Source organism: Gouania willdenowi, chromosome 20 (genome assembly GCF_900634775.1).
Source record: "Gouania willdenowi chromosome 20, fGouWil2.1, whole genome shotgun sequence".
In the NCBI taxonomy this organism is placed as follows: Eukaryota; Metazoa; Chordata; class Actinopteri; order Blenniiformes; family Gobiesocidae; genus Gouania; species Gouania willdenowi.
In genome coordinates, this window is record NC_041063.1 from 2,567,824 (window position 1) to 2,582,225 (window position 14,402).

Below are 14,402 nucleotides of genomic sequence, written 5' to 3' on the forward strand. Positions count from 1 at the left end.
CTGTTTGATATCCTCTTTCATTTCAGTTGGAGGGCTTTTACCAGGGCCCATAAAATCCACGTTAACGGAATCGAGGATGAAATCACGGAATCGACCAATGAAAACGGAATCCACTGTTGAACGCGCAAATTGACAGAATGTGGATAAAACGGCGTCACTGTGAGGCAAATAATGCTTGTTATGGGGAAATGTTTCCAGGGATCGCTCATTAGGTGCACCGCCCCCTCCCTTCCTGGCCACTGTCTAAACTAATTTAAATTAGGTTGATCAAAACTTGATCAACAAGAAGACATAGTCATCAACATCCCCCGCTAGATTGGTTGTCACTATAACACACAACCTTTTCCTAAATGTCCTAAATCTAAGAACTTAGATGTACATATAAGAAAATATTATCACATCAGAATATAAAATTACTAACGATCTTAAACGGTTTCTAAGAAAAACTGTCATCTTTGAAGATACCTTGAATAGAGTTAAAAAAAAAAAATAGAAAAAGGGCAATAACTCTGAAAAAAATAATTGCATGTTTCTCATTTTCGAACTCCATCAAGGTATTGGTACCCTGAAGCTACACGCTGAATTTGGTTATCCCATCTTAATGGTTTCTGAGAAAAGCTGTCCCCTTTAATTCAGGCGCACGGTCAAAGCTCAAACCTGCTTAGATTCAGTAATGCTGCTCTCATACATCTTTATATGACATATAAATAATTATAAAGGAGCAGTCAGAATAATGCATGTCACTACAACTTATATGAGTTTTAATTATGTCTTACTCATTATTTTAAATCACATTTTTATTTTTGACTTACATTTTTGTTTAATTATGTTTTTCTTTTTTATTAGTAATTATTTTGTTTCCTTAAAGGAGTTTAAAAACGAATATTTTTGAAAAAAATCAGATTATTATTTCTAAAAAAAAAAAACTGAATTAAAAAAGAATAGATTTCATAGGGCCCTATTTTACCCCTCAGAATCATTGAGGCCCCTTTGACTCTGACTCTTCATCAGAACGGTTTGGCTCCACTCGCTGTGAAGAGAATACTTTGACCAATTGTGTGGGCGGAATGAGGGAGGAGGATGAAGGGGAGGAAGAAGGGGGAGGATGGGAGGAGGATGCCAAAGATATATCTTCGATAGTGCTGGAGTAGAAGTTAAAAACATTTGTATAGGATTTATAAAGTCAGACGTGTGTGTTTGTGATCTGTTTTTAGCTGTAGCTTAAAAATTATATATAGATTAGCCTTTCTTTATAGAAAAGAATAAGATTATTTAACACACATTGTGTAAGGGAGGAATATCAGTAGTTAAAACAGGGTAAACAAACATGGCTTAGGAACAGAAAGTGTTTGAGATCGTTTCCATGGGGTGCAATGTTGGCCTTTCCTGTTTTCCCTTCTTTTCACTGACATTGAGGGGAGCACAAACAGCCCTGTACTAAGCTGCTTCTAAGCACTTGCTAATGCGACTCTATTTAAATGAATGGATATTAAATCCAGGCTTTAACATCTTTGGTCTGTGTGTCATAATTAAACAGAGTTCTGTATACGATTGTAACCACTGCTCTGTGATTATTAAAGCGTCTGGTCTGTGGGATGGGGATGTGAACATCTGCTTTGTTTAGCTTTAAAGTTGTCCACCATTGCTATAGTTTGTATTAGCTCATTTTTTTAACATCTAAAAACTACTTTACAGCTCTGTGACTGTTGCAAACATTGTGATTTGCACTGCCGCCTCAAGCACAGTTTGATTCAAAATAATGTCAAGTACAAGGTTACTACGGTACTTATTTATAACACCATAAACAAAACGTGCTTCCCTTCTTGTGTTTTTAAATATAGTAGTTCTGTTTTGACTTCTTTCTGTAAAAATGAATTGTTCTCATTAAAGCAAATTATACAAAGAAGTTGGATCGTTAAAGAGCGACAACAGTAATTGCATTTTGTTTTAAATATTCAAAGAATGAGTCACTTTTATGACTTTAAATTATCTGTGAAAAAGTTTATTTCAAATAATGACACTGATTTCATGTCTTAACAAAGAAAAGCGAGCTCTCTATTATCGCTTCATTTTGCACCCATCAAACCAGTCGTATTACATGTGATTTTTATCAATGTCAAATAGAGCCTCTGGTTTTCTATGATCGCAAACAAACGAGAAAAACAAACACTGAATTCTTCTGTCTTCAGTCTTTTTTTTAATTTAAAAAATAGCCTTAATATGACAAGGAAATGCCTCACATGCTTGTTTTGGGACAATATTACACATTTACACACTATTTTTCACTGGAAAATGGACGACTAAATGTGTACAAAATGTGGCAAATGGACAAATATGTCCAATTTTGCCAATACGCCCTTTCAAATTCTTGCGCTATGTCTAATGATCATGTTATTTTGTGATTGTGTTTTTAACGTGTTGTGATAAACAAACGCTTCAGATAATTTTGACTGCATTCAAATCTGAAAAGGCTCTGATGTAGCTTAGAGTGAATTAGCTAAACTGGTGTTTATTTTACCTGGTGACACATCATGGCAGAAGTATATCCAATCACACGGCTACATGGAGTCGATCAAAACATGAGGTGGATTTGGAATTTGGTGGAAATTAAGGGTTTCACAAATAATGTTCTTGGACCATTTCATACATCTTCTCCATTGTGGATAGCGTCACTCTTGCGATGTAATCTCACATGATTTCCCGACTTTATCGAATATTCCAACATTGTAAGTCATTTGAAGCATATACATTGTAAAATTAATACCAGTTGTTGACTTTATTAACTCTGTTTAGCATGTTCGGTACGATTTTGGGAAGTTTATGTTATGCGTTATGCGTTGAAAATTGCAATGAATATTTTGCTCACATGTATTGTTTTAAACAATTTGCTTATGCACTGACTAGATGTGAGAATTGGATCACAAACACTTGCTGTTCAATAGAGCAGTGGTTGTCAACCTTGGGGTCGCAAGACACTGGGAGGGGGGTCACAAGATGCCTTCAAGAAACTAAGAATTTTTTTTTTTTTACAATTTGAGCCCATTTTTTGCTTTTTTGTTACCCTTTTTCTCCAACTACACTAAACTTGCCATATTTTAACCTATTTTCATTACTTTTTCTTGTCATATTTTTGCTCCTTTTATTGTATTTTTGCTACATTACTCCCATTTCTGCCACTTCTCTATCAAATTTCAATGCCTTTTCTGCAAATGTTTTCAACTTTCAAAGACATTATTGGCACTTATAAGTTATAAACCGTTTTTTACCACTAGTGTTGCATATGTTTACCAATTATTGTCACTTTTAACTTCTTTATAACATATATCATGCATATTTCTTGCCAATTTAACAACATTCACAATTTGTCATCACAATTATTTGCCAGTTTAAACTAACTGTTCCTACTAATTGTTCCAATATTGAGAATTTGAATCCTTTTTACCACTATTTCTGTCCCTTTTTGGCCATTCTAGTTAGCAACTTTTTAAACCTCAGGCATAACAGTGGATATTATTCAGATGAATAAATAAATGTGGTTATCACAGATTCATAGAACAATCAACCATAATTTTACTGACTTTATGGATGGACCCCAAAAATCTCTCCCCTTTGTTCCCCCTTATAGATGGTCCTGTCTCCACATGACTGTTCTTCAATGTTCATGTCTGTGTTCAACCACCTTCAGTAGGCTTTACACAATCAGGATTTTTGAGCTGATCACCAATCAGTGGGTTTAAAAAATAGTTTTTTTCAGGTACCGACCAAATTCCTTTGGTACTACCCGATACAGATTCACGGAAAATCAAACGCTACCACGTTTCGGGACCTAAACACAGCCTTGTGACCATGCCGGACTTGAACATATCATTTGTTGTCAGTGTGTGTGTGTGTGTGTTTGTGTTTGTGTGGGTGTTTGGCCCTTTAACGGCTCCACCAGTGTGCGGAGTGAGGGAGCAGATCAATTATAATGTTTTTGAGTGATTGGCAAAATAAATGTTGCAGCGGTTGAATTAACCCGAAGTCCCAATGACTGCTGTGAAGCAAGTTCTGTTTCCACCATCACCCTGAAACGCACAGAAGTCTCCGGTATGAAAGCAAAAGTAAATGGGAGCGCATCGCTCCGCGCTGGACTCTCCGTTTTAACATGCTCAGGCTGAATAAACAAAACAAGCGTGCGCACACATACAAACACACACACACTAACAGCAGATGCTGCCCCCGCTTTCAGAGGCCCCTACACTCAACAGCGCTGGCGAGAACCTTGGCTCATAGGTTTTCACCTTTGTGCACAAATGTGAAACCGTGTCACATAAAGCAAACAACTCTTTGGTGTAAATGAGACGATAAAACAATGCAATGGGAGCATCTACAGAAAGTTGGTTCTTCAGTATAGGAGGGTATAGTTTATCTCTCTGAAACACCTACATTTCCAATAAATACGTTATTAATAAAAGCACAACTTACAGATTTAGTACAAGCGCTTTGTTTGCTGGTGGACATAACGGCTGTTTATTGCTGTTAACAAAAGTCATAAATAATGAACTTGGGAGGAATTGTGTTGTCCCTTCTCTCTATAACATTCCAACCTTCAAGTCATTGAATACAAGTTATTAATCTTATTTGACACTTTGCTGGAGTTTTATAGTAGTAGTTTGCATTTGAATGATTCTTTGGAACTATATAGCAGAGCTGCAGACTAAAAGTGAACCCCTGGATGAAGAATGGAAAGAAAATGTGTGTGTGTGGTTTTGTTATAAAAAGAATGTACAACATTCCTTTAGGAAAACTTTGCTTTTCACTAGAATCTGTTTTGTAAATTGGAGTGAAATGGAACATTCACATTTTAATGCTGACAACAAAGTTTATGTTTTAGGTTCCCAAACAAGATCATGGTTATTTTACATGAAGTATAAACGTCTGTTACTTAATGTAATATAAAGTTATGCAGCAAACATTCACAGTACCTTTACATATGGCAGTACCGATTGGAGCTAGTTGATCTGATCTAATCTGGGATGCTGTAGACAGGCTGTCTGCCTTTTTGTGTCTTTATAAACACACACACACACACACACACACACACACACACACACACACACACACACACACACACACACACACACACACACACACACACACACACACACACACACACAGCCAGTGAGGAATCTGTACACTGAATGTCAGAGCTTCTTTTACCATTGAGGCTTTAAACAGTTAGAAGACAAGTTATCGGTGTCTGGCTTCAATTTAAAGCTAATGCTTCAAAGTTAGCGTGGTTGACATTGGCTTCTGTGCAGTTTCTCACTGTGGAATGAGTCCCTGTGTGTGGTTTATGGAACAGCGCACATGCTGTTTCTCTACCGGTCAATTCACCTTTAACAAATTCAGATATCAGCCCAAACCTAGGTCGGATAATGACAGAGAAGCATTCATTTCTTACATTCAAACAGCATAAAAGTTATGTTCTAATGTGCCTTTACTGGACTGTAATCTCCAAACTGAAGATGTTTTCTAGCTTTTTTTTGTCTTAGTAACAGTTATAAAGTCTGAACTGCACGTTTTTTTTAATTGTTTGATGTGTAAACGTAGCAAACATGTAGCAAAATTATACAAATATAAAGAAACAATTAAGGGTTTCAACTTCTTCACTTCAGAGACGATGCCGATTTTGTTACTTTGAGTAAAGGCCGATTCTTGTGTACACTAGTTAAAATCGCTACTGTTCTGTTATTCGAGTCAAATATTACGACGGTTGGTGTTACTGAATCAGTGACACATACCAAGCTAAAAATGGGGCCTATTACCCTGTACGTGTCACAGGGGCCCCATTTTTTAAATGACTACTCCTCCGTTAGTTCTCGTTAGATCAGAATGCAGTTTGGTATGAATGAATATGATGAGATGCCTGGAGCCCTTTTTTTGAAATGGGACCCGGGGTCCCACCTTCCATTTCCGGTAATTTCCAAATTTATGGGAACAGTCATGTGATATATCATTTCAAAGGTAATTCAACGTAGGTTATGATTATGCCTTGCACAATTCGATTAGGGCCCCAAGGGGGGATTTTTTTTGGCAATTGCCAATTGCAATTGTTCCGGTAATTTATTGGAACATACGTAGTCGTGTGATTTATCATTTTAAGCCAATTCAACGTAGATTACGATTTTACGTTGCACAATTTGATTTGTTTTGCTCTGTGGAACCGAGTCATTTGACTGAATTCTCTGAAACGTGGTACTTGCTATTCGGTGTGAAGATGTTCTGCGGGTCCTGGCCGCAGTTCATCAGAACTTATTTAAGTTGTAAAGGCAGTATTTGTTTGGGAACTTGGTAGAAACACTGCCTTGCTGTCTTTTGACAGTTGACGGTAATTTGTTCCACTTCTGTAGTCTGTCACAGGGCTATACAGTACGTTCACTTGTTTTTGAGGACAATGCATAACTTTTGTAATGTTTTTGTAACACAACAGCTAAGTACTTACTGTAGCTAGAACAAGAGGCTGATGTTCCGGTGCTCATTTTTGTCCCAGAAGTATTTTAGTGAGTTGTGTTAAAACTTCCCCCCAAAGTAAACACACTGTAGATTATTCCCACAAATCCTCCAGAAATATCCTTCACAAATCAGCTTTTAGTGCAAAGATGGGCCCTTCAGTCCTCCCATCATTAGTAAGTAATGAGGTTTTAGCATTAAAAGCTGGCCAAAATGTATTGATTGGCTAACCAAAAGGCTCACAGTAAGACAAGAGATCAATACACATGGCAATAGGACAGACTCAGGGGAACCGGTGCTATTTACAGTGAAAGGGTTCATAGTGTGTGCAGTCTAAGTTTGGGCCATGCGTGTGTGCAAGAGTGGCCTGAATTGCATTAGCTGCCTGTTACCCTGTGACCGGCTGAGAATAACCAAGCCCCTTCGTCCCCAGATATTTTATTACTTCCAGTTATAACTGGGCCATTTACAGATTCCTTTTGTCCTCCCTCAGATTTCTCCCCTCCCTCTTTTGTTCAGGGTAGTCAATTAGGGCTCTGTGTGTTTTTTAACCTTCGGAGCATCTTTGGTACCAAAAGTGACATTTTGGGTGTTTTATTTTTAAGGCTTGTTGTAGGAAATTTTGCCACTATTGTTTTTTTTCATTTGTATTTACTTTATTCCAAATTCGTGTGCATCATTGAAAGTGTATGGAAAAGGAGATATGGATCATAGTGACACAGTACCCTCGTGACCAAATTTGCCCCATTGACTTCCTTTGTAACCACATATTTTTCATATACTATAATCATGACGTCATAATGCTTTTTCAGTGAATACCCAATAGATCAAAGCCTTTACTAAGGGAAAACATGTTTTAGGTGTAATGACCCCCTACCATCCAGAGACCATTGCATACAGTTTTAGAGACATTTCAGTGAAGACCTGGTCTTCTTATATTGCAAAATATACAAGGTGTACAAGTGTATTTTTTTTCTTTTAAAACTGTCCTTGTGCCAATAATAATAATGATGCATTAAATTAAATTCTGCTATCAATTAATGACATGGTCAAGGCTGGAATATATTCATAAAAAATATTTCACTTTGGCCATCAAAATACTGCATATTTACTGTTTTTCCTGAGGTTCTCATGATAAAAAATCCATACAAACATAAAAAGGGTTTGAAACTCTAGTATATTTTATATCTATGGATAGGTCTGATGCGGTGGGAATATAAAAACATCATGGAGTACAGTACATTTTCATTGCACTTTTATGAGACGAACGCTTTGTGTACACAAGGTGTACAAGCGCATGTAAAATTAAAGGAGTATATAAGGGTTAAAAGATATCTGTGTCTGTTCTCAGATGGACCTGAAGTTGATCTTGATATCCATGCTGCTTGGCGTATGGAGTTACTCTAGTGCCCAAAATGGTAAGTCATTTTTCTTGATTGTGCTTCTTTTTGCGTAGCTTAATGATGTTGCAGATCAGAGCAAGCGTAGTTTAATATCAGTGCTGCCAAGAATTGAGGCTGTTCTCCAGTTAGCAGTAAACCACACTTGGTTATGTGTAAACACAGGGGGCTTAACATTGGTGCTAACATTTCAGGGGATGTGCTCCAATGCTGCCTTCTTTACTATGCCTCTACTCTTGTGTCTTTGTTTCTATCCAGAGGGGAACGAGTGCACCATCACCTTTGCCAAACACTGCGGGGAGTGCATTCAGGCCGGGGCCAAATGTGGCTGGTGCAAAGACCCTGTATGTTGATTGATGCTTTTGGTCATGTTGACTGCAAGAAACCGTTTGACATTAATTACATGAAGTGTAGAAAGTGAAATGCCTTAGGTATTCCTTCATAGAGAGACCAGTAGATGCTTACTTGTAAATGTCCTTTTGTTTGCAGGTATTCTTGAAACAAGGCGAGACGGTGTCGACTCGTTGTGATGAGGTGCAGTCTTTGATGAAAAGAGGTTGTGACATATCAATGATTGAGAGCCCACACGGAGAACAGGAAATCCTTCTTAACAAAACGGTTACCAATCGTAAAAAGGGAGCGGAGAAACTGAAGCCAGAGGAGATCACTCAGATCCAGCCACAGAGAGTTAGCCTCACTCTTCGATCTGGTATGAACAGATGTTGACAGTATTCATTCAGATTTCTTAAGTTTTATAGCACTTTCTCCAACAGTTCAATGTCCATTATGATTTGTTCCACTATACAGGTGAGCCGCAGTCTTTCGATTTGAAATTCAAGCGGGCTGAAGACTATCCCATTGATCTCTACTACTTGATGGATCTTTCATTCTCCATGAAGGATGATCTGGAAAATGTAAAAAATCTGGGAACCAGTTTGATGCTTGAGATGTCAAAGATCACCTCTGATTTCAGGATAGGTAAGCTTTAATAATCCCACTATGGGGGATGGTTAGGTTCTTGGAGTTGTTGTTATTTGGTTGCATGGTGGTGGTGTAGGTTTCCTACAGCAAATAAAAAGAAACGAAAAAAATTAAGGTGAGCAGCAAGAGGAACTAAAGTAAAGCGATAAACGCTTAAGTTTGTACACAATCTATGAAGTATTTTCATGGAGTATACAGCGTCCCCACTGTCATAAAATTCCTGGAAAGCTTATAGAATTTGAAAAAACATTTTTCCAGTCTTGAAAAATCATGGTATATTTGAACTGTTTTGGAAATATAGCCTATTATTTTTTTAATGTTTAAAATATATTAAACCCCAAAGATATTGAGCTTTATCTCAAAGTGAAAGTGCTGCATATCAGCAGCATCATTGAGTGGGAATCACAAAATTGCACAAATTCACTCTCCAAGTAAGTTAATTACCTCTGTTATACTAGTACACTGGAAAGGCCCGCTCATTTTTGTACTCTAATGGTGTTGAATAAATTTTATCGGTTAAGAACTAAATCACGGAAATTTGATAAAATATTTTGGAATAGTTTTGGAAAGGTTTTGAAAAATAATTTGTGTGCTTGGTAAAAACTGACCAAAACAAAAGATTGAACATTGATTAAAACCTGCCTCAAGGCAAGGCAAGGCAAATTTATTTGTATAGCGCATTTCATACTCAAGGCAACTCAATGTGCTTTACATGATAAAACATTCAATTGTTTAAAATCAATAAGAACATTTAAAATCATCAGTAAAATCAATTAAAATCATCAGTGAAATCAATTAAAATCATCAACAAACACATTACATCAACAACATGACCAAAAATCTCTCTCTCAATCATATGCAGTAGAGAAAAAAAGTGCCTTTAACTTTGATTTAAAAATGTTCACATTAGATGCTGACTTCAGCTCTGCTGCAGTTTGTTCCACTTCTTTGCAGCATAACAACTAAAAGCAGCATCACCATGTTTACTGTGAGCTCTGGGCTCCACTATCTGACCTGTGTCCATAGATCTGAGAGACCTGCTGGGTTCATACCTGACTAACATCTCACTGATGTATTCTGGACCAAACCCATTCACACATTTATAACCAGCAGCAGAACTTTACAGTCTATTCTGAGGCTGACTGGGAGCCAGTGTAAAGACTTTAAAACTGGAGTAATGTGTTCTGACCTCTTTGTTCTGGTTAAGACCCGAGCTGCAGCGTTCTGAACCAGCTGTAGATGTTTGATGCTCTTTTGGGGGATTCCTGTCAGAAGACCATTACAATAGTCCAGTCTGCTGGAGATAAAAGGATGGACCAGTTTCTCCTGATCTTTCTGAATCATTAAACCTTTCACTCTGGAGATGTTCTTTAGGTGGTAGAAGATGTTTTTGTGATAGATTTGATCTGATTGCTGAATGTAAGCTCTGAGTCAATCAGAACACCAAGGTTTTTGACTTGGTCTTTAGCTTTTAAAGATCGAGACTCAGATACTTGCTGACAGCAGTCCTCTTTTCCTTGTTACCAAAGACAATCACCTCCATCTTGTCATGGTTTAGTTGAAGGAAGTTTTCACTCATCCAGCAGTTTACTTTTTCTAAGCAGTCACACAACACCTCAATGTGACCATAGTCATCTGGGTTCAGTGATAGATATAGTTGTGTGTCATCTGCGTAGCTCTGATAATCAACCTTACAGTTCTGTAAAATTTGTCCTAAAGGAAGCATGTAAAGGTTAAACAGAAGGGGTCCAAGAACAGATCCCTGAGGAACCCCACAGGACATTGGTAATCTGTCAGATTCAAAGTTTCCAATGCTTACAAAATAACTTCTCTCCTCCAAATAGGACTTAAACCATTGCATTACTTTTCTATTTAGTCCAACCCATGTTTGCAATCTGTGCAACAAAATTGTATGATCTACAGTGTCAAATGCAGCACTTAGATCCAATAGAATGAGAACAGATACTTTTCCTGAATCAGTGTTCAACCTTATGTCATTGATCACTTTGATCAGAACAGTTTCAGTGCTGTGATGAGAACCAAAACCTGACTGAAATTTATCAAATATTTTGTTGAATGTTAAGAATTGACTCACTTGGTTGAAGACCACCTTCTCAGTGATCTTGGGCATGAATGGAAGGTTGCTGATTGGTCTATAGTTAGCCAGTATAGAGGCATCCAGTGTTCTCTTTTTTAACAGAAGTTTCACAGCAGCTACTTTCAGGGATTTTGGTACGGTGCCTGATTGGAATGAGCAGTTAATTATCTGACACAAATCAGTGACAATTGACTTTACAACAGTTTTAAACAAGTTTGAGGGTATTGTGTCAAGGCAAGACGTTGATGGATTCAGCTGCTGAACAGTTTCCTCTATTGTTTTTGGGTTCACTGTAATAAACTGTAGTTGACCTCAGTGGTTGAAGCTGTTCAAGCTTTTTGTTATTTTGCTAGTTTGTTCTGACGTTTGACCTTATTGATTGTATTTTTTCATTGAAATATACAGCAAATTCATTGCATTTTCCAGCTGACAGTAATTCAGGGGCTATCTGATCTGGGGGGGTTGTGAGCTTTTCAATTATAGAAATAACGTGCGAGAGTTGTTGACATTTTTGGCAATAATTTCAGAAAAGTATTGCTGTCTTGCTTTGAACAAGCCATCATTGAATTTTCGCTGACTTATTTTGTATAGTTCTAGATGAATTTGGAGTTTTGTTGATCTCCATTTACGCTCAGCTCTTCTACAGTCAGATTTCAAATTCTGCATTATCTCAGTCCTCCTCCAAGGTGTTTTCTGTGTTTGGTTTTCTCCTAGTTTTGATTGGAGCCACCACATCTATGACATTACAGACTTTTGTATTAAACTCATCCAGAAGATCATCAACTGTCTCAGCACTCAATGTTGGTGCCATTGCTATGGCTTCCATAAACTGTGCACTTGTGTTGTCATTTATGTACCTTTTCTTTAAACACACAGAAGTAGGGGAAACAGATGTTACAGTCTCTAGGTCAAAAAGACACAGAAATTATCAGATAGAGCTAAGTCTCTTACATCAACAGCAGAGATATCAACACCTTCAGAGATAACCAGATCCAAAGTGTGACCTTGAGTGTGTGTCGGACCAGTCACATGTTGTATAACACCAAAAGTATCCATTAAAGCATACAGTTCTTTGGCAGTTTTGTCCATGTTATTGTCTACATGAAAATTTAAGTCACCTGTTATTATTAAAAAGTTGTATTCAGTGCATACAACTGACAGCAGTTCAGCATCCATGAATTCTCCAGAATATGTTGGGGGTCTATAAATGACTAAAAACAGAACTCTTGAATCACCCTTCAGTAAGAATGACATATATTCAAAGGAGATAAAATCACCAAATGTTATTTCTTTGCACTGAAATATTGATTTAAAAATGGCAGCAACTCCACCACCTTTCCTGCAAGTACGACACTTATTGAAATAAATAAAGTCTTGTGGTAGGAAGGTCTTGATTATATACCCGGGTGTTACAGTAGGTATAGAAAATGAATTGATGGATGGATGAAAGGATACATTTCATTATTGGATCAGTTTTTCCAAAATCTCTAATACTTTAACTATCAATAGCAGAGATGAGCTAATTTCATCACAGCGGAAGACATATAAATGTGATTGTCTGATCTGAGGGCCACGTTATCAACATTTTTTTTTTTTATTTATGCACAGTAATTAACATAAAGGGCATATAACTGCTTTGTTACGTGACATTGTTATATGGTCTATAAAGAAAGTAAAAAGATACAGAACTATTCCAACGCACAGAGTCTGCCATGCGAAAAGCTTAAAAACGCGGCGCACAGGAGGCACTGGACGCACAGAGGGACCTCTCAATGCTCCCTAGAAGTGCCTCCTCCACATATTGTGAAGGTACACCTGATACTTTTGACGCTTTCGACACATTTGGTGTGAATGCGCCATTAAGCAAAAGACACAATGTTGTGACTCTATGTTGTACCACTGGTTGAATCCTCCATTGTGAGCAGCTATCCTAAAGTATGAATCATAGATTAGCCATATTAATTTTGTTCTGCATGTTGAATTGTTTCATTAGACTGGCTCAAGTATCAAGTGGAACATTTGAACCCCTGGACCTGGATATCATGTTGCTTAGCAACCAATGGGCATCCTTGCAGACTGTTGAGGTGTGTCCAACAGTGATTTTTTGCCACATGTTCTTGGTTCCATCAGTGGCTTTATCTGTGCCGTTAGAATCTAGATGGTCATCTTTAAGGCTTGATAAGGCCATCCCTCCTTTGTTTTTTGGTAACCGCAAAGTTTTGTATCTCACCCTAGGAGGTTTCCATTCCAACTTAATTCAGTTATCCCATTCTCTAAATTGGTTATCAGGAATGCACACTGGTAAGGACTGGAACAGATGGAGCAGGAAAATGTTAATTTAACCTCATTCCAAGACAGGGGAGGAATTCTCTCCTTCAAAGTGTGGTTGAAACTTTTATGTAGTATTGTATTAAATCCTCTTTTAGCATTTTATACCATTCTCCTGGAAAATCATCAGTCCCTGGATATTTGAAGTGTTTAAAGGAAGAAATTGCCTTGCTAATTTTTATTACTTATTATGTATTGTACTGACAGGGCAGGTCTAATTGATTCAGAAAGTCTTCAATTTTACAGACATCAAATAGTTTTGATTGAGTGGTTTTCAATAATCATGTCAGCATTTAGAATAATGACTAATTTGAGCTTTAATACAAGAAAAAAGTTTTTGTTGTCAGTTTGTATATTTTTTTTCTCATTTTTGTATGTTTTTGTAGTTTTTTGTGTTTTTACTTTTAGAGTCATTTTTTGTGTTTTTTATTTTTGGTGGTTTTGTTGTGTGTATTTCTAGGGTCATTCTTTGTATTTTTGTATATTCTTCTGATATTTTTGAGTATGTTTGTGGTTCATTTGTGTGTGTTCTTTTTATTTATTTGCTCATTTTGGAGAGATTTTGTGTGTTTTTGCTGTAGGTTTGTGTATTTTTGCTGCAGGTTTATGTATTTTTCTGTTAATTTGTGTATTTTTGGAGTCATTTTGCGTGTTATCCTAGTTTGGGGGCCACACAAAATTGGACCGAGGGCTGCATGTGGCCCCGGGGTTGCCAGATGCCCATGTTTTATCAATCTATAATTTACCTTTAGCTATCTCCCAAAACATTTTTTTCAACAAAGGGTTTCCCATACAAAACGTAGGTGTTAACTACTTATTAACAACAAGGTTAATATGTTGCATTAGCTGTATATTACTTCACAGTCAAACGCCCAGTCATTCTGGTTCAAATATAGATCATTTAGCAGTAACACCCATGAAGTAGAATAACCAGCCTGTGATTCCAGGTGTTCTATGAGAAGGCTTCTTTACTCATATTTAAATATTGCTGTTAGGAGCTGTACAAACAAACCAAAGTGTAAACACATGGAGACTTCAATGACCTCCTCTGGATGGGTTTGGTGTCACGTTACTCTGAGTACTAAAACACACAATCCTAAAAT

The 14,402-nt window shown here is 37.2% G+C and overlaps 1 protein-coding gene across 3 annotated transcripts in view; it reads left to right on the forward strand.

Annotated features, from left to right (window-relative positions):
• LOC114454116 (integrin beta-1-like) overlaps positions 1-14,402 on the forward strand; it is a 48,938-nt gene that overhangs the window by 17,590 nt on the left and 16,946 nt on the right. For all 3 annotated transcript variants that reach the window (XM_028434314.1, XM_028434313.1, XM_028434316.1), the window contains exons 2-5: positions 7,844-7,910; positions 8,151-8,236; positions 8,382-8,601; positions 8,700-8,870. In XM_028434314.1, coding sequence (XP_028290115.1) covers positions 7,844-7,910; positions 8,151-8,236; positions 8,382-8,601; positions 8,700-8,870 — 544 coding nt within the window. The remainder of the gene's footprint in view (positions 1-7,843; positions 7,911-8,150; positions 8,237-8,381; positions 8,602-8,699; positions 8,871-14,402) is intronic.